Source organism: Leucoraja erinacea, chromosome 7 (genome assembly GCF_028641065.1).
Source record: "Leucoraja erinacea ecotype New England chromosome 7, Leri_hhj_1, whole genome shotgun sequence".
Taxonomy (NCBI): Eukaryota; Metazoa; Chordata; class Chondrichthyes; order Rajiformes; family Rajidae; genus Leucoraja; species Leucoraja erinaceus.
The window spans coordinates 21,657,858-21,683,462 of record NC_073383.1 but is presented as its reverse complement, the minus strand read 5'-3'; the positions used below and the strand labels follow the sequence as shown (position 1 = coordinate 21,683,462).

At 41.0% G+C, this 25,605-nt stretch overlaps 1 protein-coding gene and 1 long non-coding RNA gene across 4 annotated transcripts in view; both read left to right on the top strand.

The window, feature by feature from the left end:
- The first annotated feature begins 2,206 nt into the window (after nt 1–2,206).
- mtx2 (metaxin 2) overlaps nt 2,207–25,605 on the top strand; it is an 83,566-nt gene continuing 60,167 nt past the window's right edge. For 2 of the 3 annotated variants that reach the window (XM_055637910.1, XM_055637912.1), the window contains exon 1: nt 2,207–2,351. In XM_055637910.1, coding sequence (XP_055493885.1) covers nt 2,312–2,351 — 40 coding nt within the window. In that variant the 5' untranslated portion in view covers nt 2,207–2,311. The remainder of the gene's footprint in view (nt 2,352–25,605) is intronic. The other variant, XM_055637911.1, reaches the window with a different exon arrangement.
- Nucleotides 2,358–9,015, top strand: LOC129698714 (uncharacterized). Its single transcript, XR_008723706.1, has 2 exons — nt 2,358–3,183; nt 7,941–9,015. It is a non-coding gene; the product is annotated as an uncharacterized LOC129698714 (long non-coding RNA).

The following is a 25,605-nucleotide window of genomic DNA, read 5'->3' as shown; positions in this document are numbered from 1 at the left end:
TTTCCCCCTTAGTAATTTTTGGGGGCCTGGGTGCATTTGGGCCATAAGTGGACGTGAAGAATCCTGAAATAACCTGCTCCAAATACCCTCAAGGTTTGCCTACCTTTTGGCCCGAAAACCCGTCCCACTCCGTGTGCTCTATTTTTTCCGGACCTTGCCTCTTAGTAATTTGGGGCCTGGGTATTTGGGCCATAAGTGGACTGAAGAATCCCTGAAAACCTTACCCGTCAGTGTGCTCTTGGACCTCCTACATTATTTTCATCTATCATTTGTTCTTTTCAGGTTTTCTGTTGGATAATTGGCACCTCAAGGCTGAGCTGTGCACTTATGGTTAATTAACACCTGGATCTACTATTCAATCTCATCATGACCGTGTTATTGCTTTCTGGTGGAGAAGCTAAAGGGCCTGTCCCACCTTCACGACTTAATCCAAAATCTCTGCCGAGTTTAAAGGAACTAAAAAAAAATCAAGAATTTGGTAATCTACCATCCACGAATATGCTCACGAACTGGAGTGACAGAGGTCACGTGCTGATGTTGACTTAAGCTTTTTGTTTCACTCACTTTTTTATCTGTCCAGCTGCCGAGCTATGAGTACCAACGAATATCTACGAGTACCCACAACTACCCTCACAGCCTTCTACGGTCTGTCCACGAACTAACTACGAGTAAAACGTTTTTCCATCCTGACTATTTTTTTTACTCGTGGACATTTTTCATCGGGCTGGAAAAACGTCCCGACTTACCTGACGCACCGAGTACCTATGGCTAGCATAACGAGCCACTACGATATATCTACAAACTCCTACGGCCTCCTACGGACTCGTTACGAACATTCTGCGAGTTTGAATCAGGGGAAAACTCGGGAGAATTCGTGAATTACCTCGTGAAAGTGGAACAGGCCCTTAAGAGCACCTTCAGGGGTGCTAATTATGGTTCTCAGCATTGTCTTTGGTGCACCAGCACAGCCTCTGGCCAACTGAGGAAAAACATGTTTATTTTCAAGACTTAAAACCTGGCACAGAACGTATGGTCTACTCAACCGCAATAATCGTTGCCTTCCTACATGGTCTGAGACTTTATTTACAGCAGATATTTCAAAGTAATGGAGAGATACCATCAATTAATTATTTTTCCACATAACCGTACATTAGCAGATTAAGTGAACCAGATCAACATCCTTTCCTGGTATCCCAATATTTTTGACAAACCACATAATCTCCAGTGTCGAAACAACCTTTGTAACCAGTGGTTTTCCGCAGGGATCTGTGCTGGGATCTCTGTTATTTGTGATATATATTAATGACTTGGACAAAAATGTAGATGGGTTGGTTATTAAGTTTACAGATGACACCAACCTTAAAGTGGCAGCACATGTAGATAGATTGGTATTGAAGGTATATCGTACACCAAAGATAGAAACAAAAAGCCAAAGGTTAGGCAGCATCTCTGAAAGGAAATAGGTGACGTTTTGCATCGAGACCCTTCTTTCGACAATTATCAGCATTTATTTTGCCTGAAACATCAGACATTGAGCACCTGATAGAAGTATATAAAATTATGAGGTGTTGATAGGTAGACAGTCACAACCGTTTTCTCAAGGAATAAATTTAAAAGACAGTGAAATTCTTACTTGCAGCAGATGATGGAACAAACTGCCAGAGGAGGTAGTTGATGCAGGGACTATCCCAGCATTTAAGAAACATTTAGACAGGTACATGGATAGGACAGGTTTGGAGGCATATGGACCAAATGTTGGCAGGTGGGACTAGTGTCGCTGGGACATTGTTGGCCGTTGTGGGCAAGTTGGACCGCCACACTGCATCACTCTATAACGGATAAGTGGTCACCATAATAAAAAGTCTATTAGAAACATAGAAATTAGGGGCAGGAGTAGGCCATTCGGCCCTTCGAGCCTGCACCGCCATTCAATATGATCATGGCTGATCATCCAACTCAGTATCCCGTACCTGCCTTCTCTCCATACCCCCCCTATTATGGAACACTACCCTAGCTTATGGAAGTACCGTTAACAGAGGGGGAAAGACATCTTGGTACCTGCATGGTAACCGAGAGCATCTTCTATGAACTGGGAGACAACCGGCGTTGGTCACGTGGTTCCACGCACCGTCGTCAGCCGCCGCCGCCCAGCGGGTGCACTGCGCACGCGCGCCTGTCCGCTCTGGGTCGGCAGGAAGTGGCGCCGGAAGTGGGCGGGCGGGCGGACGCGCGGCCCCGGTGACATTGTGCGCGCGAGCCGTTACCGTTACCGTTACCGCTCTCAACCGGCCCAAAGTTGGCGAGTGACGACATGTCAATGGCGGCGGACGCCTTCGTTAGCCAGATGGCAGGTAATGACTTCCGAGCCGCTTATGATCGTGAGGGGGGTGAGGGGATCAGAGTAGCAGCGGCGGGTAGTTTGGGCCCGGACCGAGGGCGCAACAGGTGCGATCAGGTATACGAGGGCGCAACTCGGAGCCTCCTCCTCCTCCGCTCGCGAGAACAGCTACTATGTGCAGTGTCGTTAATTCCCCAACAAGAGTGCACACTCCTTATCAAAGATACTAGAGGAGCTCCTCTAGTATCTTTGCTCCATATCACCTCCCAAGGATAGGGGCTGGGTGTCAATGCTTTCAGGAGTCACAAGAGATGCTAGAGTTCAAAGCAAAACTGTTGTAGGAACAGCATGCCGAGCCCTACAAGTAAAGGGATATTCGACGTGTGGGCTCGGGGCTCTGCATCACCCACCACCTGCCGACTGGTTCTCCTGACCTATCTCAAACTGCCCATCATATACGGTTTCGCTTAGTACCGTCCTTCTCCGATTCTAGCCTCTGCTGTTTCTACTTATCGCCCTCTGCACTGTCTCTCCCTCCACCCGCCCCTACTGCATTTGCACCCTCTTTTTCTCTCTCGTTTTCTGTTTCCTCCAGCCTCTAACTCCCAACATCATGCTGTGGACAGAAATAATTCACTTGGACTCTGGGGTTTATTACAAGTTGGCCAGTCTGGGAGAACCTGTCCCAAGGCAGATCCAAAATGTATTTTATTTTTATGCATTTCTTTATTCTCTTCTACCCTGTTTCAGCTGTGAGTGTATATGATGAGCTGAATATGTTTTGCTGTTCTATGCTCTAATGCACTTGGGGCTACGTAAGCAGTGTGCAGTCCAGTTTTTACCAGGTATACACAATGATAAATTCTTCCATTGAGTCTGATTACTGGTTACTATGCATTGATTCACTTTAGTTCATTATTACCTTAAAAATGGTGATTGACAATAGACAATAGGTGCAGGAGTAGGCCAATGTGATCATCCCCAATCAGTACCCCGTTCCTGCCTTCTCCCCATATCCCATGACTCTGCTATTTTTAAGAGCCCTATCTAGCCCTCTCTTGAAAGCATCCAGAGAACCTGCCTCTACTGCCCTCTGAGGCAGAGAATTCCACAGACTCACCACTCTGTGAGAAAAAGTGTTTTCTAGTCTCCGTTCTAAATGGCTTACTCCTTTTTCTTAAACTGTGGGCCCTGGTTCTGGACTCCCCCAACATCGGGACCATGTTTCCTGCCTCTAGCATAGAAACATAGAAAATAGGTGCAGGAGTAGGCCATTTGGTCCTTCGAGCCTGCACCGCCATTCAATGTGATCATGGCTGGTCATCCAACTCGGTATCCTGTACTTACCTTCTCTCCATACCCCCTGATCCCTTTAGCCACAAGGGCCACATCTAACTCCCTCTTAAATATAGCCAATGAACTACCCCCAACTACATTCTGTGGCAGAGAATTCCAGAGATTCACCACTAGCATGTCCAAGCATATGACAGTCCCTCCATCCCGGGAATTAACCTTGTAAATGTACGCTGCACTCCCTCAATAGCAAGAAAGTCCTTCCTCAAATTCGGGGACCAAAACTGCACACAATATTCCAGGTGTGGTCTCACTAGGGCTCTGTACAACTGCAGAATTACCTATTTGCTCCTATATTCGATTCCTCTTGTTATAAAGGCCAACATGCCATTCGCTTTCTTCACTGCCTGCTGTACCTGCATGTTTACTTTCATAGACTGATGTATAAGGACCCCCAGATCCCGTTGTACTTCCCCTTTTCCCAACTTGACCACCATTTATATAATAATCTGCCTTCCTGTTTTTGCTACCAAAGTAGATAACCTCACATTTATCTGCATTAAAGTTCATCTGCCATGCATCAGCCCACTCCTCCAACCTGTCCCAAGTCACCCTGCATTCTCATAGCATCCTCCTCACAGTTCACACTGCCACCCAGCTTTGTGTCATCTGCAAATTTGCTAATGTTACTTTGAATCCCTTCATCCAAATCATTGATGTGATTGAGACTGATATTATCCAGTTTCAACCATTTTCAGTGAGCCCTATCGCCCAGCCTTGCGAATCATCCCACCCTCTACCTTATCCCATTGTGTCCCCATAAAAATTCCTCCAGCTCCCCCACCTGGCTCAATACAATAAAGTATTCATTCATATACCCATAAAAGCACATCTCACCTGTAGTCCTTGCATCACTCACCCTCTCACCTTTTAACACTGGCTATCTCCCATCCACACCTCAATCCTGGCAAAGGGTCATGACCTGAAATGTTGACTATCCCTTGGCCTCCAGAGTTCCTGCTTGTCCTTTTGAGTTCTTCCATTAGTTTTGAGGTTTAGGTTTATTATTGCCACGTGAACTGAGGTACAGTGAAAAGCTTTGTTTTGTATGCTATCCAAATAGATCAGGTAATATACTATACATAAATACAATCAAGTCAAGCTCAAGCATAGTACATGGAGCAAAGGAGAAAATACAGAGTGCAGCAAATAGTTCTCATCACGTGGCGCAACAGTTCCATAGGTAAAGTCCAATGTCACAGAGAGTGGTGAATGCCTACAGAGAGGGGTGAATCTCTGGAGGGACTCTCTGCCACCCTTGAGGGGATCAGTTGAGGCAGTTCATTGGTTGGATATTTATCAGATTGGAGTTAGATGTGGCCCTTGTGGCTAAGGGCCATTTATGTTAGGGGTCGTGGACTTTCTGAGAAAAGGTTTTTAATTCAATTACTGAGTTGGATGATTAGCCATTTATCATATTGAATGGCGGTGCAGGATACTCGAAGGGAAATTCAATGGCCTACTCTCAAATGCACCTAACAATCTATTTTCTATGTCTGCATTGGGCGGTACAGGCTGTGAATCAGTCAGTATTCTGGCTAATGGAACCACTGCTCAGAAGTCAGGTAATGGGGGAAGAAGCTGTTCCCGCGTCTTGTGTGCACGTATTGAAGCTTTTATATCTTCTGCTGGACAGGAGGAGAGAGGAAGGAATAACTTTTTTTTGTTAATGCCTTATTTACTATCTGCTTTCTTTCGGGCAGTAGATTCTTTGAGCATTCTTGCTTGTGCTCTGCTTTAAAAAAATATTTGTGTCAAAGCTAAGTACTTGCAGATTTGTGAAGTGAAATAACAGCAAATGTTTGAAGTTTTTATCAGTCTCAAGGCAGCAACAGTGGCAAAACTGATTTCAGGTCAATCACATTTCATCACAATGTCTTCAGCATTTTCAAAGTTTTCAAAGGAAGGTTTCACAGGTCTTTTATTGTCATCTGTACCAATTAATGTACAGTGATATTTGTATTACCATACAGCCATACTAAAAAAAACCCAACAAGACACACAACTACATAAAAGTTAACATAAACATCCACCATTTTTCACTGTGATGGAATAAAGCTAATCTTCTTCCTTCATTCTTCTGCTTCTAATACAGTTTTATGTGGAAAGCAAAAAAAAATGCAAATGTTGGAAATCTGAAATGAAAAAGAAACTATGAAATAACACATCAGGCAGTATCAATGGAAAGAGAAACAGTTAACGTTTCAGGTCGATGAGCTCTTGTTAGAGTTGACATAAGTAGAGAAATTGAGGGTCTCAGACATGAAATGTTAACTTTGTTTCTCTTTCCACAGATGCTGCTGACCTCCTGAATGTTCCCACCATTTTCTTTTTGTTATATAAGAAAGAAAACATGTTTAGCTTGAAGGTGTAGAGAAGATGGAGGAAATATATGATCAGATAAAGTTGTGAGGATTAAATGTTGAAGAGATTATCTGGTCAATTGGACAGTTTATTTTGTGTAAGAAAGAACTGCAGGTGCTGGTTTAAATTGAAGGTCGACACAAAATGCTGGAGTAACTCAGCGGGACAGGCAGTCTCTCTGTAGAGAAGGAATTCTCTGGAGAGAAGGTGACGTTTCGGGTCGAGGCCCTTCTTCAGAATTAAGAAGGGTCTCGACCCGGACAGTTTATTTTTATATACATTTGTCAGTGAGTGCTCAGTGTTTCATCAGGCTCCAACAACCAGTAACATTGCTTGAGGTTAACTAAAGTGGTTTTGTCGCACAATTTTAATAGTTCAAGGAACCACCTTGATTCTTTGTAATCTTCCTTCCTGACAATGAATAAAATTGCATTCATTTTTGTTTTAGACGGAGCCAAGCAAACTAAAATTGATCCTAATCATGATGTGATTTATTTTAATATTCTAAATTTAAAATCATTTTCCATTAGCATGTGATGCAAACATGACTCTAACCTTCAAATCACTTCATGATTCAAATTGGTAATCCTAACATTTAGCACTAAATTCCCAAGTTTCATTCCCAACATTGCATTATTCATGCCAATGATACATCGGTGCAAACGATGGGAATAATCAGCATTATCAGAAATAATCATTCCATAAATTTGTGGATATTCTGTAGTCGCTATCACTTTTGACTGCTTATTTATGTGCAGAGAAAGTTTAGCTTGCAAATGTGGCAAGATCTTTCGGATTAATATGAAGATGTAGAGTGAAAGAACAAAATAATGAAATTGCTCAAAATCTCATCAAAGCCCAGAAGTGGAACTGTATAATTTATATTGATAAGGCATGCTGAGGCAATATGCATTATGAGTAAAATGAATGAACTTGGATAACAATCACTTACCTATAGGAAAAAAAGCAACTGACAAAGTATTCTAATGTTAGTAGGTTGTTGTATATTTGACAATATAACAAACTGTATTTACAGGATATTCTTCAGAGGAGTGACAATAGCTTGTGGCAGTAACCTATGTTAGTTGTATTGAAACATTGCCCTTAAAGTATACAGCATTGTTATGTATTAAGTTTTCACAGTGGGAAGCCCAGAATGTTGTCACATTGGAGTAATTACATTTTCAGCCTTGCAAATTAAAACCAAAGCTCCCTGGATGACTAAGAATTTATAGAATAAGTTAATGCACAAAAAGGAGATATTACATGTGAAAATGGTAATAAATGAGAAATAGGGTTTCAGAGGAAAGGGGAAAAGGAAGTGGACAAAGTGAGAGCATGAGAAAGGATTACCGGCGAACATGAGAGACATTAAAATAAATACAGTTAAACAGTGAAAGGAATCTAAAAGGAGAAGTGGAGTGAGTCAATGCGCAAAGAAAATTTACTCGGTGGTGAAGGAGCATCAGTTTTCACCTAGGAATATAATGCTGCTGGTGTGGGATGGCTAAAAGTGGCGAAGAAGTGCTAGAAGGGATAGTTCAAAGAGATTAAAGTGGATGGAATCCATCTTGGGTTGCTGAGGGACGTAAGGGAGGAAATTGCGGAGTCCGCAACCATAACTTTCCAAACATTCACGGATTTAGGGGTGATGCCTTGGAACTGGAAAACTACACCGGAAAGCAACTGTTGGATCCTTGTTTAATAAAGGGTATAACTACAGACCAATCACTGTAGCTTTTCTGTTAGGTAATGTCATGGAAAATTAATTAGGGGTGCAATAAGCAGTCACTTGAATGAGAATGGGTGGATCGAAATAATATTATGGACTCTGCATTGGACCACTTGGGCAATAAAAACACTTACGTCAGGCTCTTGTTTATAGACTACAGTTCGGCGTTTAATACCATCATCCCTTCCAAGCTGGTTACCAAACTCACGGAACTGGGCCTCTGCGCATCCCTCTGCAATTGGATCCTCGACGTCCTCATCCACAGACCACAGTCTGTTCGAATTGGAGGAACCACTTCATCCTCAGTAACAATTAGTACGGGGGCACCCCAAGGCTGTGTGCTCAGCTTTACTCACTCTATACCCATGACTGCGTAGCCGGACATAATGCGATCTCTGGCATCAAGTTCGCCGACGAGTATAGAAGTGAGATCGACCGACTGACCAAATGGTGCCAGCACAACAACCTGGCTCTCAACATCAGTAAGACCAAGGAACTGATTGTGGACTTTGGTAGGGGAAGGATGAGGACCCACAATCCTGTTCATATCAATGGGACGATGATGGAGAGGAATAACTTCAAATTCCTGTTGTGCATATTTCCGAAGATCTTTCCTGGACCCAGCAAACCGATGCAATTATAAAGAAGGCACATCAGCGACTCTACTTCCTGAGAAGATTACGGAGATTCGGCATGTAGAAGAGGATTCTCCTAAACTTCTACAGAGCATTCTGACTGGTTGCATCGTGGCCTGGTTCGGCAATTTGAACGTCCAGGAGTGAAAAAGACTACAAAAGGTTTTGACCATTGCCCAGTCCATCACCGGCTTTGACCTCCCCACTGTCAAAGCGATCTATCGTAGTTGCTGCCTCAAAAAGACAGCCCAAATCATCAAGGACCCTCGCCATCCTGGCTACACACTCATCCCACCATTGCCATCAGGAAGAAGCTACAGGAGTATGAGAACTGTAACGTCCAGGTTCAGGAACAGCTTCTTCCCTACAGCCATTAGGCTATTAAACACAACAACGAATAAGCTCTGAGCTCAGAACTGCAAAAGACTGCTATTATTGCACTACATTTGTTATTTATTGAACTTTTTCTTTTTTTTCTCTACCCCCGTTATGTACTATGTTTACATATTAACATATTCTGTTGTGCTGAAGCAAGTAAGAATTTCATTGTCTCATCCGGGACAAATGACAATAAAACACATCTTGGCTTGTCTCCCAATATCTCTCTATCTCCTTAGCTACTCATACCATATTTAATTCCTCCAATATATTAATGATTTGCCCAGAATGCCTTCAGTGGTCGATAATGCCTCAGACATTTCCTCCCATATATATCCAAAATGTGTTAGCCCATTTCCATGGGCTGTGACCTGCAGATATGTACTCTTCCCACCCCCCTCTTATCTGTCCAGACCCATCATGATTTTTAAAAGTTTTTAAGTGAGGTTCCCGCTTATTCTTCTTAACTCCGGTGAAACAAGTTCAAATATATCCGAATCTCTCTTCATATGCATGTCCTGTCGTACATGAATAATCCTGGGACACATTGCTATCCAGCAAGAACATCCTTCCTTGGATAAGGAATCCAAAACTTGCATAATACTCAGGTCCCATCAAGGCCTACAATTGCAGCAAGACATGCTTGCTCCTATAATTGATTCAATTTGCTTTGATGGGTAATATCCTCCTTGTCTTAATTGCTTGTGCACCTGCATTATATTGATTGCACAAGGATATCCAGATCTCACTGGACCTCCCCCTTTATCTTTCACTGGCTGCAGGTAATAATCTCCCTGTTTTTCCCCCAAGACCTAAAGCATCCAAGACTTCAAACCTAAAACATATCTTTCAACTTGGTGATTGAAATAAGCCTGTAGCAGATGTTTTCTAATTTCCCACATCAGTAATTCTTACCAGCTGTCTTGCTGACCGTTTTACAGGTATCAGTTTTGAACCTTGGTAAGAAAGATCTCTCCTACTTAAATATTTAAAAAAAATCTTTGCATATACATGCAAATTAATATTTTAAAATGTGTTTTTAATTGCCACAAGAAAGCTCTGCTTAAAAAAAAACACATAGGCCCAAGGAAATCTAATACGTTTGGAAATGCAAGAGCAAGAGTAGGGCAGTGAGTTAATGAGGACAATTGGGAACTTAGCTGAGAGAACCTGCACAGTGTAAGAAACGTGACAAGTAATGTAGAAGTCGGTCTCAATATGAGTGACCGTCATCATCCTTTATGTAGTCCTGGGATCAATGGTGTGTAAACTAAATAATACTTGTCAGAAATTCACCTGATTCAACAGTAGGGAATGCTACCCTTTCAGATTTTATTGACATCTGTCAACCATAAATCTTGCTCCAGCAGGAATTGCAATGCAGAGGTGAAAGACAGTTTGTTTTTATTGTCCAGGAATTCCTATGGATCTGATCTGACTCCACACATAACTAAGGTTTCTGCTGCAATTGTAATATTCCAATAGTAGAGGGGAAGCTGTCCCAAGGGTTCAAAAGCCATTTTATTGCGTTGGACTTGAGTGTGAAACTGTAATTTTATAATTACTTCTTGTTGAGAGATTTTTTACCAGAGGTAAGCAGGGTATTGAGGAATAATGAAATGGAAAATGATTTTGGATTAGTAAGAGGAGTGTTTAGTCCCTTTGGCAGCAGCTGTGAAGTGGCAAAATAAATCAACTCTGAAATTCACTGAACTCGCAGTGAAGGCATAGTTGTTTTAAAAGGGAATTTAACATTCATTGAGAGGAATAACTTCAAAATTCCTGTTGTGCATATTTCCGAAGATCTTTCCTGGACCCAGCAAACCGATGCAATTATAAAGAAGGCACATCAGCGACTCTACTTCCTGAGAAGATTACGGAGATTCAGCATGTAGAAGAGGATTCTCCTAAACTTCTACAGAGCATTCTGACTGGTTGCATCGTGGCCTGGTTCGGCAATTTGAACGTCCAGGAGTGAAAAAGACTACAAAAGGTTTTGACCATTGCCCAGTCCATCACCGGCTTTGACCTCCCCACTGTCAAAGCGATCTATCGTAGTTGCTGCCTCAAAAAGACAGCCCAAATCATCAAGGACCCTCGCCATCCTGGCTACACACTCATCCCACCATTGCCATCAGGAAGAAGCTACAGGAGTATGAGAACTGTAACGTCCAGGTTCAGGAACAGCTTCTTCCCTACAGCCATTAGGCTATTAAACACAACAACGAATAAGCTCTGAGCTCAGAACTGCAAAAGACTGCTATTATTGCACTACATTTGTTATTTATTGAACTTTTTCTTTTTTTTCTCTACCCCCGTTATGTACTATGTTTACATATTAACATATTCTGTTGTGCTGACGCAAGTAAGAATTTCATTGTCTCATCCGGGACAAATGACAATAAAACACATCTTGGCTTGTCTCCCAATATCTCTCTATCTCCTTAGCCACTCATACCATATTTAATTCCTCCAATATATTAATGATTTGCCCAGAATGCCTTCAGTGGTCGATAATGCCTCAGACATTTCCTCCCATATATATCCAAAATGTGTTAGCCCATTTCCTTGGGCTGTGACCTGCAGATATGTACTCTTCCCACCCCCCTCTTATCTGTCCAGACCCATCATGATTTTTAAAAGTTTTTAAGTGAGGTTCCCGCTTATTCTTCTTAACTCCGGTGAAACAAGTTCAAATATATCCGAATCTCTCTTCATATGCATGTCCTGTCGTACATGAATAATCCTGGGACACATTGCTATCCAGCAAGAACATCCTTCCTTGGATAAGGAATCCAAAACTTGCATAATACTCAGGTCCCATCAAGGCCTACAATTGCAGCAAGACATGCTTGCTCCTATACTTGATTCAATTTGCTTTGATGGGTAATATCCTCCTTGTCTTAATTGCTTGTGCACCTGCATTATATTGATTGCACAAGGATATCCAGATCTCACTGGACCTCCCCCTTTATCTTTCACTGGCCGCAGGTAATAATCTCCCTGTTTTTCCCCCAAGACCTAAAACATCCAAGACTTCAAACCTAAAACATATCTTTCAACTTGGTGATTGAAATAAGCCTGTAGCAGATGTTTTCTAATTTCCCACATCAGTAATTCTTACCAGCTGTCTTGCTGACCGTTTTACAGGTATCCGTTTTGAACCTTGGTAAGAAAGATCTCTCCTACTTAAATATTTAAAAAAAATCTTTGCATATACATGCAAATTAATATTTTAAAATGTGTTTTTAATTGCCACAAGAAAGCTCTGCTTAAAAAAAAACACATAGGCCCAAGGAAATCTAATACGTTTGGAAATGCAAGAGCAAGAGTAGGGCAGTGAGTTAATGAGGACAATTGGGAACTTAGCTGGGAGAACCTGCACAGTGTAAGAAACGTGACAAGTAATGTAGAAGTCGGTCTCAATATGAGTGACCGTCATCATCCTTTATGTAGTCCTGGGATCAATGGTGTGTAAGCTAAATAATACTTGTCAGAAATTCACCTGATTCAACAGTAGGGAATGCTACCCTTTCAGATTTTATTGACATCTGTCAACCATAAATCTTGTTCCAGCAGGAATTGCAATGCAGAGGTGAAAGACAGTTTGTTTTTATTGTCCAGGAATTCCTATGGATCTGATCTGACTCCACACATAACTAAGGTTTCTGCTGCAATTGTAATATTCCAATAGTAGAGGGGAAGCTGTCCCAAGGGTTCAAAAGCCATTTTATTGCGTTGGACTTGAGTGTGAAACTGTACTTTTATAATTACTTCTTGTTGAGAGATTTTTTACCAGAGGTAAGCAGGGTATTGAGGAATAATGAAATGGAAAATGATTTTGGATTAGTAAGAGGAGTGTTTAGTCCCTTTGGCAGCAGCTGTGAAGTGGCAAAATAAATCAACTCTGAAATTCACTGAACTCGCAGTGAAGGCATAGTTGTTTTAAAAGGGAATTTAACATTCATTTAGGTTGGGATAAGCAGGCAAATGGAAGTTATAAAGATACAATTTTCTTGTGATCAGGATAGCTTTCTAGTGACCAAGTCCATGCTCTGTAAGAAACTTCCTGTAAGGTGCCCTTGATTACACTTTGCAACCATGGTGCTCTGAACATCTTTGCTGCTGTGGCCATTTCCTGAGGCAGAGTGGTTCTTCAGTGGTGACATGGGTGCGGGTGGCCTCCATACTGGACCACTCTGATGGCCAGCTGTCAGCTTGTGATGTTTGAAGGTTTTTAGTGATTGTAAATGTTCTTCAACTCTTCAAGTTAAATAATATTTAACTTGAATTAATTTAGGAATATTTAATTTTATTTAAGGTACCTCAAATTTCAGAAAAGTAACTCCTGGAATATTCATTATAACTTTTTATGCATTTTAAATTCACGTAGAATTTTAGTTAAGGGTGCTGATCGCGTTCAAATGTATGGGGCCACACTACCTGCAGCAGGAATGGCTGGCATAAAGCGGAAGGACCAGATATGGCAGTGTATCTGCTGATCAACTCAGTATTTTAACGAACATCCCAGATTCCTTATTAAAGTAAGGAGTAGAGCAAGGACTCATCTAACTTTTAGTGCATTGCACACGGAGGAAACCCACACAGTTACAGGGAGAACGTGCAAACTCCCCACAGACAGCACCAGAGATTTGAAACTAGGTCAACTGAGCCACTGTGCCCCACCAGTCTGGAATATGCCATTTTGCGCACTGCAGATGCCCTACAATTTTGTATGTGATTGCATCCTAGGAACCAGTGCGATCCACTACAATGTCCTGTAATAAGAACAGTGTAGAAGGAAGTTTAGGTTTAATAATGAACAATGGATCGGAAACATAGAAACATAGAAAATAGGTGCAGGAGTAGGCCATTCGAGCCTGCACCGCCATTCAATATGATTATGGCTGATCATCCAACTCAGTGTCCTGTACCTGCCTTCTCTCCATACCCCCTGATCCCTTTAGCCACAAGGGGCACATCTAACTCCCTCTTAAATATAGCCAATGAACTGGCCTCAACTACCTTCTGCGGGAGAAAATTCCAGAGATTCACCACTCTCTGTGTGAAAAATGTTTTCCTCATCTCGGTCCTAAAAGATTTTCCCCTTATCCTTAAACTGTAACCCCTTGTTCTGGACTTCCCGAACATCGGGAACAATCTTCCTGCATCTAGCCTGTCCAACCCCTTAAGAATTTTGTATGTTTCTATAAGATCCCCCCTCAATTTTCTAAATTCTAGCGAGTACAAACTGAGTCTATCCAGTCTTTCTTCATATGAAAGTCCTGACATCCCAGGAATCAGTCTGGTGAACCTTCTCTGTACTCCCTCTATGGCACGAATGTCTTTCCTCAGATTAGGAGACCAAAACTGTACGCAATACTCCAGGTATGGTCTCACCAAGACCCTGCACAACTGCAGTAGAACCTCCCTGCTCCTATACTCAAATCCCTTTGCTACGAATGCTAAGGATTTGAGTATAGGAGCAGGGAGGTTCTACTGCAGTTGTGGAAGGTGCATGAGTATTTAGCTAATTGCAATTACAACATGACTGGGTATAATATTTGAATGGAAGGGCGATTTACTATTAGGCCGACCTCTGGAGTGAGTAAGAAAGAGCAGAAAGCTGGGCAGATCTGTCAATTTGGGGGGGGGGGGTCAATAACTGTGATAAAGAAATGTAGGGCACAGCATATTTTGTCCCTGTATCCCATTTGATTTAACCTTCCAGACTAGCCTACCCTCCTGTAACATTAGTGAATCTCCTTCCCAGGACACTGATCCCCCTCCAGTTCAGGTGTATCTCTCCCCTCGTGTCTGGGTCACAATGATCCAAGCACTTGAATCACGCAGTGTGCACCATTTCCTCAGCCATGCATTCATCTAGTCTATCCTGTTTCTGTCCTCACGAGCACATTGGACTGGGAGTAACCAGAGATTACTACCCATGCGGTCCTGCTTTTTAACCTTTTACGTCACTCCCTATGTTTGTTCTGCAGGACATCATCCCTTTTTCTATCATGTCGTAGGTCCCAAGGCGAGCATGAACTCTGGTTACTCTCACTTGAGAATGTTCTGCAGTCACTCGAGACATCCTTGACGCACCATTCAATTGTGGCCACAGAATCTCCTGCCTATTGTACAACAGATTTTAAAATGTCATAGTATTATGGGAGCTCACTATTATGTAGGGTTGTCCATGAATTGGGTGTTCTTAATAGGAATGGCCTGTATACTTTTTCTGCGAAAAATGCAGTTCTTGTTTGCAAGGAGTTTCTTGGCTTTTGTCACTTTTTGGTATCACAAACAGCTAGCTGCTGGATATGCCTGAATCAAGGCATTGAATACTTATCCATGAAAATCATGTTTTCATTCTTGTCTATTCTCAACATCCATGTATTTATATGCACTGTAATTGTTGCATTTTGATTATGCTTGGATGAAGAACGGCAAATATATTTTGACTCCTCTTACTAACCTAATGTACTGGGATAATGGAGCATCCCTTGTACTATTAGTTACCTAGCTTTGTGATTATTTCTGCCATTTCTTTATAAATGGCAAGCAAATCAGCCGTTCTTGAATGTTGTCTGGCGGGCCCTAATTGTAAATGGACCGGTGTGTATATTTGTTATAGTTGTAATTCTCTTTATGGCTGATTAACCTATTGAATGTTGCTGCCTGAACTCTTACGTGAACAATAGGAACCTTTGTGGTGCAGTAAAGGGCCCGCTCTGCACGTGCAAAAATATAATTGAGCAAAATGAAATTTTCTGCACAAAATGGGAGATATTAGGAACATTTAAAAAAAAAAAGAATCCAACAATAGGTAAAAGGAAAGTCTTGAAATTGTACATTACAAAATCAAATTTTGATATGCTACAGAGACCTCTGTTGGTGATATAAAGACCTTGGGGAAATCTCCTTTTATGTTCTGTTAGATGTGGTGAGCTACAAACTGCAGTCCACATACTATAGAAATGTGCAGTCCAAGAATAAATGGTTTGATTTTAGTGGAGATTTCTGCATTATAAATCACTATTTGAAGAAAACTAGCTTGAGTGTTTAAATGATGTGTAATTTTAATGTTTGGTGATGTAAGAAATGTTGCACATATTCAGCATTTTTAAGATGCATGTTTTGAATAAGGCTGTTATTTTAGCTGAAAAACTACAGCTGCAACTGTCAGCTGTGGTATTTACTATTCTATTATTGATTGGCTTTAAACAATCTGTTCGTCAGAAGACTGGCTGACATTAAACCTCGGAACTATTTTAATGTTAAATCTGTTTTAAAGCAATATGTATGTAGGTCTGCAAATACAACTAAAGTATTATATTAAATAGAAATGTTTTGTATTTTCTGCCTGAAAGGTAGTGTTGAATTTTGTATATGAATGACACTTAAATAACTGATACTAGTTTTATAATTGTTTTCTGAACCTAGCAGATTGTTATTTGGATAAATATGCCTTCAAAAAAGCTTTTGCCATTCCTCATTTTTCAATGATATTGAATTGAGCAAGGGTGTAATGCATGTTTTTAGTAGATGTTTTTTGTTTATATGCCATGAAATGTAGAAGCTGTAACAAAATTTATGATGTGCATTACAAATATTTTTATTTACATTGATTGCAGGAATGCACAATGCAAGTTTTCCAATAAATTCTGCTTTTTCCTCCTGTCATAGAAACTATTCCTCCATATTTTATTTCTTGTTGCAAGGGTGGAATTATACCACATTATCTTTAATTAATTGAGTGATATTATTAAAGTATTCTATTATGTTTAATTTGGCAGAATGTTGCTTTTCTTTTATGTAAAATAAGTTTTAAATGTAGATGTTTATTCACCAATTTGGATAAACAAATTACAAATATTATTTAATGATTTGGGAAATTCTCATTCTTTAGGCTAACTAAATGTGTCTTTAAAAACATTGCATCAGTCAGTTGCATTGCTAAGGAAGCTCTTTCATCTGTAACAAAATGGTTTCCTTCCTTGCTGACTTAGAACATGGTGACTCAAATGACAGCTGGTGGAATGCAGAGGAAGAAATTCCTTTGATACTAAGGGTTAAAATATAATATTTGGCCATTCCGAAAAACTTCATCTATACCGACTTCAGACTTGATTTAACGTTGAATTAAAGACAATATTAGAATTGGATACATTTATAATTGAGGAAAAATGTGTTTCTTGTTTTTCCTCCATTCACCACCCTAAACCATGCAAGAGGCTAATGGGCACAGTCATAAAATGCCTCTAGTATCATTCATCAGAAATTCAGCTAAAAACATAAAAATAAAAGAAATGAATGTTTAAATAGCATCTTTCCTGTGTTCAAAGGTCCATCTCATTTTGCAATAAGGGAATTACTTCTGTAAATTGGTAGTTGTATTAATCGGCAGAAATACCTAAGTAGGGACCCATAAACAAAGTGTTTATAATATTGGTGATGTTAGTAAAGGATTACATGTTGGCCAGTTTACTCAGAGGATTTCTTTGGATTTCGAATAGCTGCGGCTTGTCCTGAAGTTTGTATTACATAATCAGTCCAATATAATCTAGGCATCAGGTGAAAATCTCACAACAGAGATACACCGTGAGTGTAGGAGTACAATTGCCAGCTTTACCATTATTGCCCAGTGCTACTTCCTATTTATTATCTCAAATGTTTGTACATGACTTAGCAAGTCAACGATTCTACTCGTGGCTTCACATCTTACATCCCCCATAAACTGCAGTTCCTCCATAATTTTGCAATTTAATACTTTGATGCCAGTCAGAATTTATTCTGTACTTTCCTGAATGAGTTTCAAGACTTTTATTCTCCATTTATATCTTCAAACTCATCCCTCTATCTTATTTGAGCTCTTTTAGCCCTTCTACTCCAATACTATTTGGCATCTGTTACTTTGATATTGTTCTACTCATCTCCTATGCACCTAGCCTCGCCATTATTTTATCTTATTTTACTATCTTGATCCTTCATTTTTTTTCTTTCAAAGACGTGTTTTTTGTCCGTATTCCTTAAATAGTCATATACAAATGAAGGGAAATGTACACATTAATTTATTCAATTCCTATAAAGTTCTTTTCCGTGCAAAAAATGTTGTGCCGTGATTTAGAAGTGCAAACTGATTTCTAACGGTGCACATGCTGTTCGAGACATTATTAAGAATGATACATTTGGTGTCTGGCTTCTGCCAGACATTACACTTAAAAGCAATTTAAAAATTCAGAAGCCATCCTGCTCTTATCCAAAGTGGTCCACACATTACAAACTTGCAAGTTCTTTTATTTAAGTATCTTGCTTTCAATATTTGTTCACTGCCAATCTTTTTACAATTCAACAGAAAGGCCATTGTGATCACAACAGTCTGGATTTTATTTTTTGCTGTGAAGTTAGAACATTAAAAGCATCAGTGATCACAATATTACCGCAATCTATAGGTATTGGGAGAGATTGCCATGGCAGAGGCACATTGTGAGCATAATTGTACAATTGCCACCTTAAAAATTGCCAAAAAAACTAATTGTTTTCAATTATAGTGTCACACAACAATGAAACATACCCTTTGCTCGGCTTAACCATACCAAACAAGGCGCCCCGTCTACACTAGTCCCACTTGCATGCATTTGGCCCTTATCCCTCCAAACCTTTCCAGTCCATGTAGAAACAAAGAACTGTAGATGCTGGTTTATATCAAAGATAAAAACAAAGTGCTGTAGTGACTCGGCGGCTCAGGCAGCATCACTGGAGGTAAAGGGTATGTGATGTTTTGGGTCAGGGCTGAAGAAGGATCCTGACCCGAAATGTTACCTATCCTTTTCCTCCAGAGATGCTGACCCCCTGAGTTGCACTAGCACTTTAATCCTCTTGCAAATGTGCCACACTAGCACTATAATCCTCTTGCAAATGCAGTTAAGTGCAGTTAAACTAACCGAAATGGAAAGTGGCAGCCCAAGAAAAATCATTGCATGCAGTTTTGGAAATTGTTGCTGCTTAGCTGTGTTTTGTGATCTTGGGGTGTCACCCTTCAAGGGAAACATGCAGCACACCAAGACAGGCAGCCCTCGCGCTACAGGAGGATGGCATTCCTAGAAAATAATCCGGATTGTGATTTTCTGCGTCAATAAAGAAGAGTTGGCCAATTTGTTTTTCACATAAATTTCGAGAGTTCATTTTATTTCTCATTTCAAATGTTTGGATTGTGAACTTTGTAGGGATGATTTTCTGTTACCCCAATAGCCACCTGTATTGAAATTTGTTTTAAATTACTATGTGGAGAAACTGCAGTGGATGAGGCAGGAAAGGTTACAAGCCTCTAGTCTAGATTTACATATTAAGACATTGGAAAAAAAAGATCGCTGTTGAATAAATCAACAGAAGGGTTACTTTGTGATGGAAGGGCAGGAGACTCAACGCCAACAACTTGGAACATTTGGCAGCATGTGTGGTGGAGCTTGCATGTGTGTGAGTGACATGCCCTAAAACATGAAGGGCTGTAGGAAACTGTGTTCGCAGAATAGATGAGATCATCAACATATTGTACTCACGGCAACATTTACTGTCTTGAGCTGTATCAATTTGACCACTCAGCCACCAGCTGCATCTTCCTCTGATGGCCACATCTTGATACTATTTTCCTCCTTCCTCCCCCCTCCTCCCCTTCCTCCCCCCTCCCCCCCCCCCCCCCCCTCTTTCCCTTCCCCCCCCTCTCCCCCCCCCTTCCCCCTCCCCCCCCTCCCCCCTTCCCCTCTTCCCCTTCCCCTCTTCCCCCCCCCTTCCCCTTCCCCTCTCCCCTTCCCCTCTTCCCCTTCCCCTCTTCCCCTTCCCCTCTTCCCCTTCCCCTCTTCCTCCTCCTCTTCCTCCTCATAGTCACCAATAGGCAGGCAGTGCCATCTCTTGCTTCCAATCAGGAGGGGACTATCTTTGGCTGGAGACTGAATGCTGTGGAGAAGATGATTCTTCTGGACACTGGGACAGCTAAGCCCATCTCGGCTTCAGGGTTAATCAGCATAGTATCTTCATACTTTGTGAATACCTTTTTCCTGTATGACTTATTCCCTCATTGAAATAGCCCATTCAACTAAAATCTGTGGGATCTTTTCAGAAATAACAAAATATGGAATATTACAGTCCTACTGTATCACTCCCTATAATTGGAGGTTCCGCTGAGAAAAGCTGCGCAATGCTCTGCGCGTACATATCGAGGAAGAGATTACAGCTGAGAGCAACCTCTCACCTTTAGATGAGAATTACAAGGCATGATTATTAATTTTGCATACGATACTAAAGTGGATGATATTGTATATATTGAAGATAGTTATCAAACATTATAGCAGGATCTTGATCAGTTGGGCAAGTGAGCTGAGGACTTGTTAATGAAGCTTTATGCAGCTAAGTGTGAGGTGTGCATTTTCGGAAGTCAAACCAGGGCAGGACCTATACAGTGAATGGCAGGGCCCTGGGGAGCAGAGAGATCCAGGTTTTCAGGTACATAGTTCCCTGAAAGTGTGTCACAGTAGATAGGGTGGTTAAGAAGGCATTTGGTTTATATCCCAACTTCTATACTTATTATCCTAATATCACCTAGGACATTTTGTATAGAAGTTCGGATGTTATGTTACAAATGTACACAATGTTGATTAGACAGCATTTGGAGTTTTGTGTTCAGTTTTGGTCATCATGGTCATCTTGCTATAGAACAATGGTGTTAAGCTGGAAAGAGCGCAGAGGAGATTTGAGGGGAAGGCCTGAACTATGGGAAGATGTTGGGCAGGCTCTTGGAATGCAGGGGGATGAGGGTAGTAGATAGGGTGAATGCACTGAATCTTTTACCCACAGTAGGGGAATCAAGAACCAGAGGACAAAGGTTTAAGGTGATGGGGAAAAATGTAATAGGTACTTAAGGGGCTAGTTGAGGCAAGTACTATATCAACATGTAAAAAAACCCATTTGGACAGTACATGGACAGGAAAGGTTAGAGGCCCACATGCAGGCATCTTGGTCGGCGTGGGCAAGTTAGGATGATGGGCCTGGTCGAGCTGGTCGACTCTATGAGTAGTTTGATGAGCCCTTTGGGGAATGTAACCGTGGAAGGAAGCTCTGGAGATTGCACTGCTAGGACCGGCGCATTTAATAGCATCTCTTGGTTTGGAGAAGTGTGCAGTAATAGCTGGCATATGTGCGCTGTATTCAGATAGGAGGAAATAAAATCTTATTCTCTGAATGCTGACTTTGTTTGACTGTTATTGAAGGATCTGGTGTACTCGGGAAATGGATATTAGAAACGTACAGTGAAGCACTCAACACATTATTTGACTTGCCGGACTGATTGCAAGAGGTGACAAGGCATAGAAAAATCCATACTGATGTCTTGCAGGAGGTTCCGTGGACCAGAATTGTTACTGGTAATGGATGCGATGTGCACTTCTATATCAGCCTCTAGGAACACAGGATAATGAAGTAAGTTTATGCTTCCATGGAGGCACAAGCTGGGCCCCAAAGAACTCTTCTAAATGTGAAGAGAGGAAGAGCACTGGGCCATCAATGAATAGCATCTGTTTTCCAGCAGGATTTCTCTCCGCTTTGCAGGGTTCTGGAGCCTGCTGTCTTAATTGAGCAGATTGGATGTAAATATCTGCTGAGTTCAAGGAAGACTTCTAGTGATGTCCTGTCTTTTCTCAGGATGTCATGGGTTCTCCTCACTTACAGACAGTGCTGCCCTTTTGTCCCCCACAGATAGCTTTTCAAGATTGCAGCCGCTCCTGAAAAGTAGCAGAGTTGGTAGGACAAGAGATAGTTATTGTTTTTGGCGTGAGCATATGTATGGGTTAACTTTGACCTACAGTAAATGAAAGATCTTTTATTTTCAGATATTTGTTTATATACTGAATAAAGCATTTTTGGTTAACTTTTATGCTTAGTGCAATATGGCAACATTTTCCAGAACAATGACTGGGGATTCTCAAGAGGGATGGATTCATGCTTTGTGCACCTTGCAGTCTGAAGCACCAGATTCAACCTTTGCCCTGTAGGGAGAAGGAAATCTCAGAACTTGTGGTTCATGAGACAGCAGAGCCATCATCACAAATACATTTGCAATCATCACAGCAACTACAGCTGCACCTGGATATGAGGATAGTATTATTGATGAGTTGATATCTGTTGATGGGAAGTGATGCAACAATTATTCCACATTAAAAGACGGTTAAGTAATACGGGTTAGGAAATGCAAGCTTTTATCAAGTGGCTTTTAAAGATTGCATCTGACTCGGTGGAGAATTCCAGCAGGAATAGACTTGCATAATTTATGCTTAATGTGGAATAATTTTGAACTGGTAAGATTGAAATGTTAAAGCAACAATGAGTTTCCTTACTAAAAAAAAAAAGCAACTTGAATGTGTACTTTAGCAGAGAACATGGACATAGAAAAGTGTAGCACAGGAATGGGCCGTTCGGCCCATTATATCTGTGTTGTACATGATGACATGGTGAACTAACCTCATCTTACTGCACATGATCCATATTACTCCATTCCCTGCATATCCAGATGCCTATATAAAAGCCCCTCAAACGGCATTATCATATCTGCGTCCATTATCTCTGGCAGCAGATCCCATGCACTCACAGTGTGTAATGCTCCTTTAAACACTGCCCCTCTTACCTTAAAGCTATGTTCCTTTGTTTTTTGATATTTCACCCTGGGGAAAAAGATTTGACTGTTTACCTTACTATTATTTATATACATCTCGACAAGAGAGTCTGGTTTATAAGGCTCATCTCCCTTTTGAAAACAAGATTATAGAAATAAAAACCTGAGAATTAATAGTTCATGAGTCAGCACGGCCATTTCACTCCCAACTCAATGTCATTATCAGCTACATCTTTGAATGGAATGGTCAGAAATTTGATGCACAGTTCTGATGAAGGGTCTCTGACCTAAAATGCTTTTTTTCCCTGTTTGTAGCACATTAGTTTTGTGGCTGCTTCTTGGCTGCAAGCAAGAAAATTGCAATTTCTTGAAGGAATGGTGATGTTTTGATGGGTTTTGGCACTTTGCGTCTAAAATAATTAATAATGGCCCGTTATGCTGTAATGTAGTTAATCCACCAGAGAAATGATGAATATTATCGCATCGCATCACATCTTACTGACTCATCATTTCCAAAAAGGAAAGGATAGCTTTTATCACATCCATTATGGCAATGCGAACCCTGACACATGATGTGAGAAAATGAAGAGTTGTCTGACTCTTGCAGGATGCCCTATTTTAACCACTGGAAAGTTCTCGTCAACAATGACTTGAACACTGAGACAATGCCCTTGGGTTTTATAAGGAGTTCTGTATTCCAAATGGGAGTCCATAGTGGATAAGTGGACAAGTGGATGCTGTGTGCGCTGACCTAAACTCTGGGGAAGCCAATAATGTTGCATGTCTGCTTTGACCGCACAAAGGGGAAATAGGTGGTTATTTCTCATATAGAGAAATAGTGACCTCCATAAACAATGTGATGTACCATGGATCACTTGGTAGGGGTTTAATATGAAAATGTGGGCTTGTTGCTTGAGGAGTAGATAAGCAGACTATAATCTTGACTTTTGAAGCAATGAGGTGGTCTCGTTGAAATGTACAATTTTTTTTCAGTGGCTTGACAGCATTGATGTAGAGTTATTATTTTTCTTGGCTAGAATGAGGGGTTGATGCCTCCAAAATGTAGATTTAACCATTCAGAACAAAGATACCGTTTTTCACATTGAGCATGGTGTATCTTAGGAATTTTCAACTCAAGGGATTGTGGTGGTTAAATTGTTGAGTCAAGATACATTTTTAGATGCTAGAGAAAAAAATGATGGCTATAGTGCAGCAAAGAGGTCAAAGGTAGTCATGTTCTTATTCAATGGAGAAACAGGCAGAAGGGACTATTCCTGTACCCATTTGTCATGTATTGCTTTTATTAATGAATCCAGAATCACAAATGGACAAAATAAGGATGATTAATTTCCTTCCATGAAATACATTAAGGAACCAGGTTGGTTTTTAAGGAGTCATTACCATTATTGACACTTTCTTTAACACTCCATATCTATTTAATTGAATGCCAGTTCCTCAACTGCTGTTGTGGGATTTGCATTTTTGGCTGAATGATCTAGCATAGAAGGTAGTCCAGGAACATAACCACTTTCCACTTGCTTTTGTCGCACTTCCCTTTTTCTGAAAATGGAGTTTCAGTCTCGGGAGCTACTTTTGGAGCCGCATGGGCTATTAAGTATGATGCATTTTTTAATTCATAATACTGTGATTTTTTTTGATAGTTTAGAGAGATAATGTTTAGAGCAAGGGATAGGATACCAGTCAGGCAGGCAGCTTTATTTTGGATAATGTTGAACTTCTTGAGTATCATTGGAGTTGCATTCATTCAATCAAGTGTTTATCCCCTAATTTCTGCGTACCATATCTGCACAGTTGAATCAAAGGATCTGGGGAAAGAGTAGGAATGAGGACTTGAGACGTGCCGAATTTGTCATGATAGACAGAGGTAATGATCTTTGGTGGCACCTCTGGGGCCCCCCCCTGTTGATCTAGGCTCTTTGTCTGCATATCTCAAACCTAACATCACGAACCTGGGGATTAAAGTGGACCCTGAGCTTAGATTTGACTGTCAGGTGAGGGCTGTTGTTAAATCTGGTTTTTTCCATCTGAGGCAGCTGGCAAAAATAAAGCCGATTTTGTCAAGGCAGCACTTTGAGACGGTAATCCACGCCTTTGTTACCACCCGGCTGGATTACTGCAATGCACTGTATCTGGGGGTTAGTCGGTCCTCCATCGCCCGTCTCCAGATGGTACAGAATGCAGCTGTTCGTCTCTTGACAGGCACACGAAAGCATGATCATGTTTCTCACCTTTTGGCCTCTCTCCACTGGCTGCCTATTCAGTATAGGATTCGTTTTAAAATTATTTTATTTACTTTTAAATCCCTAAGTGGTCTTGCCCCGTCCTACCTATCTGAGCTTCTTCACCCTTATTCGCCCTCCCGCTCTCTCAGGTCAGACGATCAGCTGCTCCTGATTGAGCCAAAGACTAAGCGGAAGCTCAGAGGGGACCGTGCCTTTGCTGTGTCGGCTCCGAGATTGTGGAATGAATTGCCTCTGCACGTTAAACAGGCCCCTTCTCTAGCTGTTTTTAAATCACTCCTGAAGACATATCTATTCTCCATGGCCTTTGTAGACCAGTGAGGTGTTGAATTGTTTATTAACTTTATTTGCTTGGTTTTGCTGCGTTGTTCGTACTTGTGTTTTATGTTTTTTTTTAATTTATTGTTTGGATTTTTGTATGTAATTTATGCGCCTCGTGTTAGTTGTATGTTCTGTTGTTCTGCCTGTTTTATGATGTCTTGCTTGTTTTCTTTTTTCTGTACAGCACTTTGGTCAGCTTTGGTTGTTTTTAAGGTGCTTAACAAATAAAGTTATTATTATTATTATTATTATTATTATTATGATCCAACGGAACAGCAGAGCTGTCTCAAGGAGCTGAAAGGCCTACTCGTATCACAACTTTTGTAGCCTTATTTTTCTGAGATGTATGACTATTTTCTGGAGAGATTTCCCCCCTCAATTCCTCTTTACTTGTTGAATCTGGGATTCTTGGTGCCATATTTGGTCAAATGTTGCTTTGATACAAAGGGCAGATGTTCTCATCATGCTCTCATTTTATCTCTCACACATGTTTAGACACGATAAAGTAAGGAGCAGACAGAACCTAAAATGAATCTTGGTAATGTGACTGTGGTCTTATG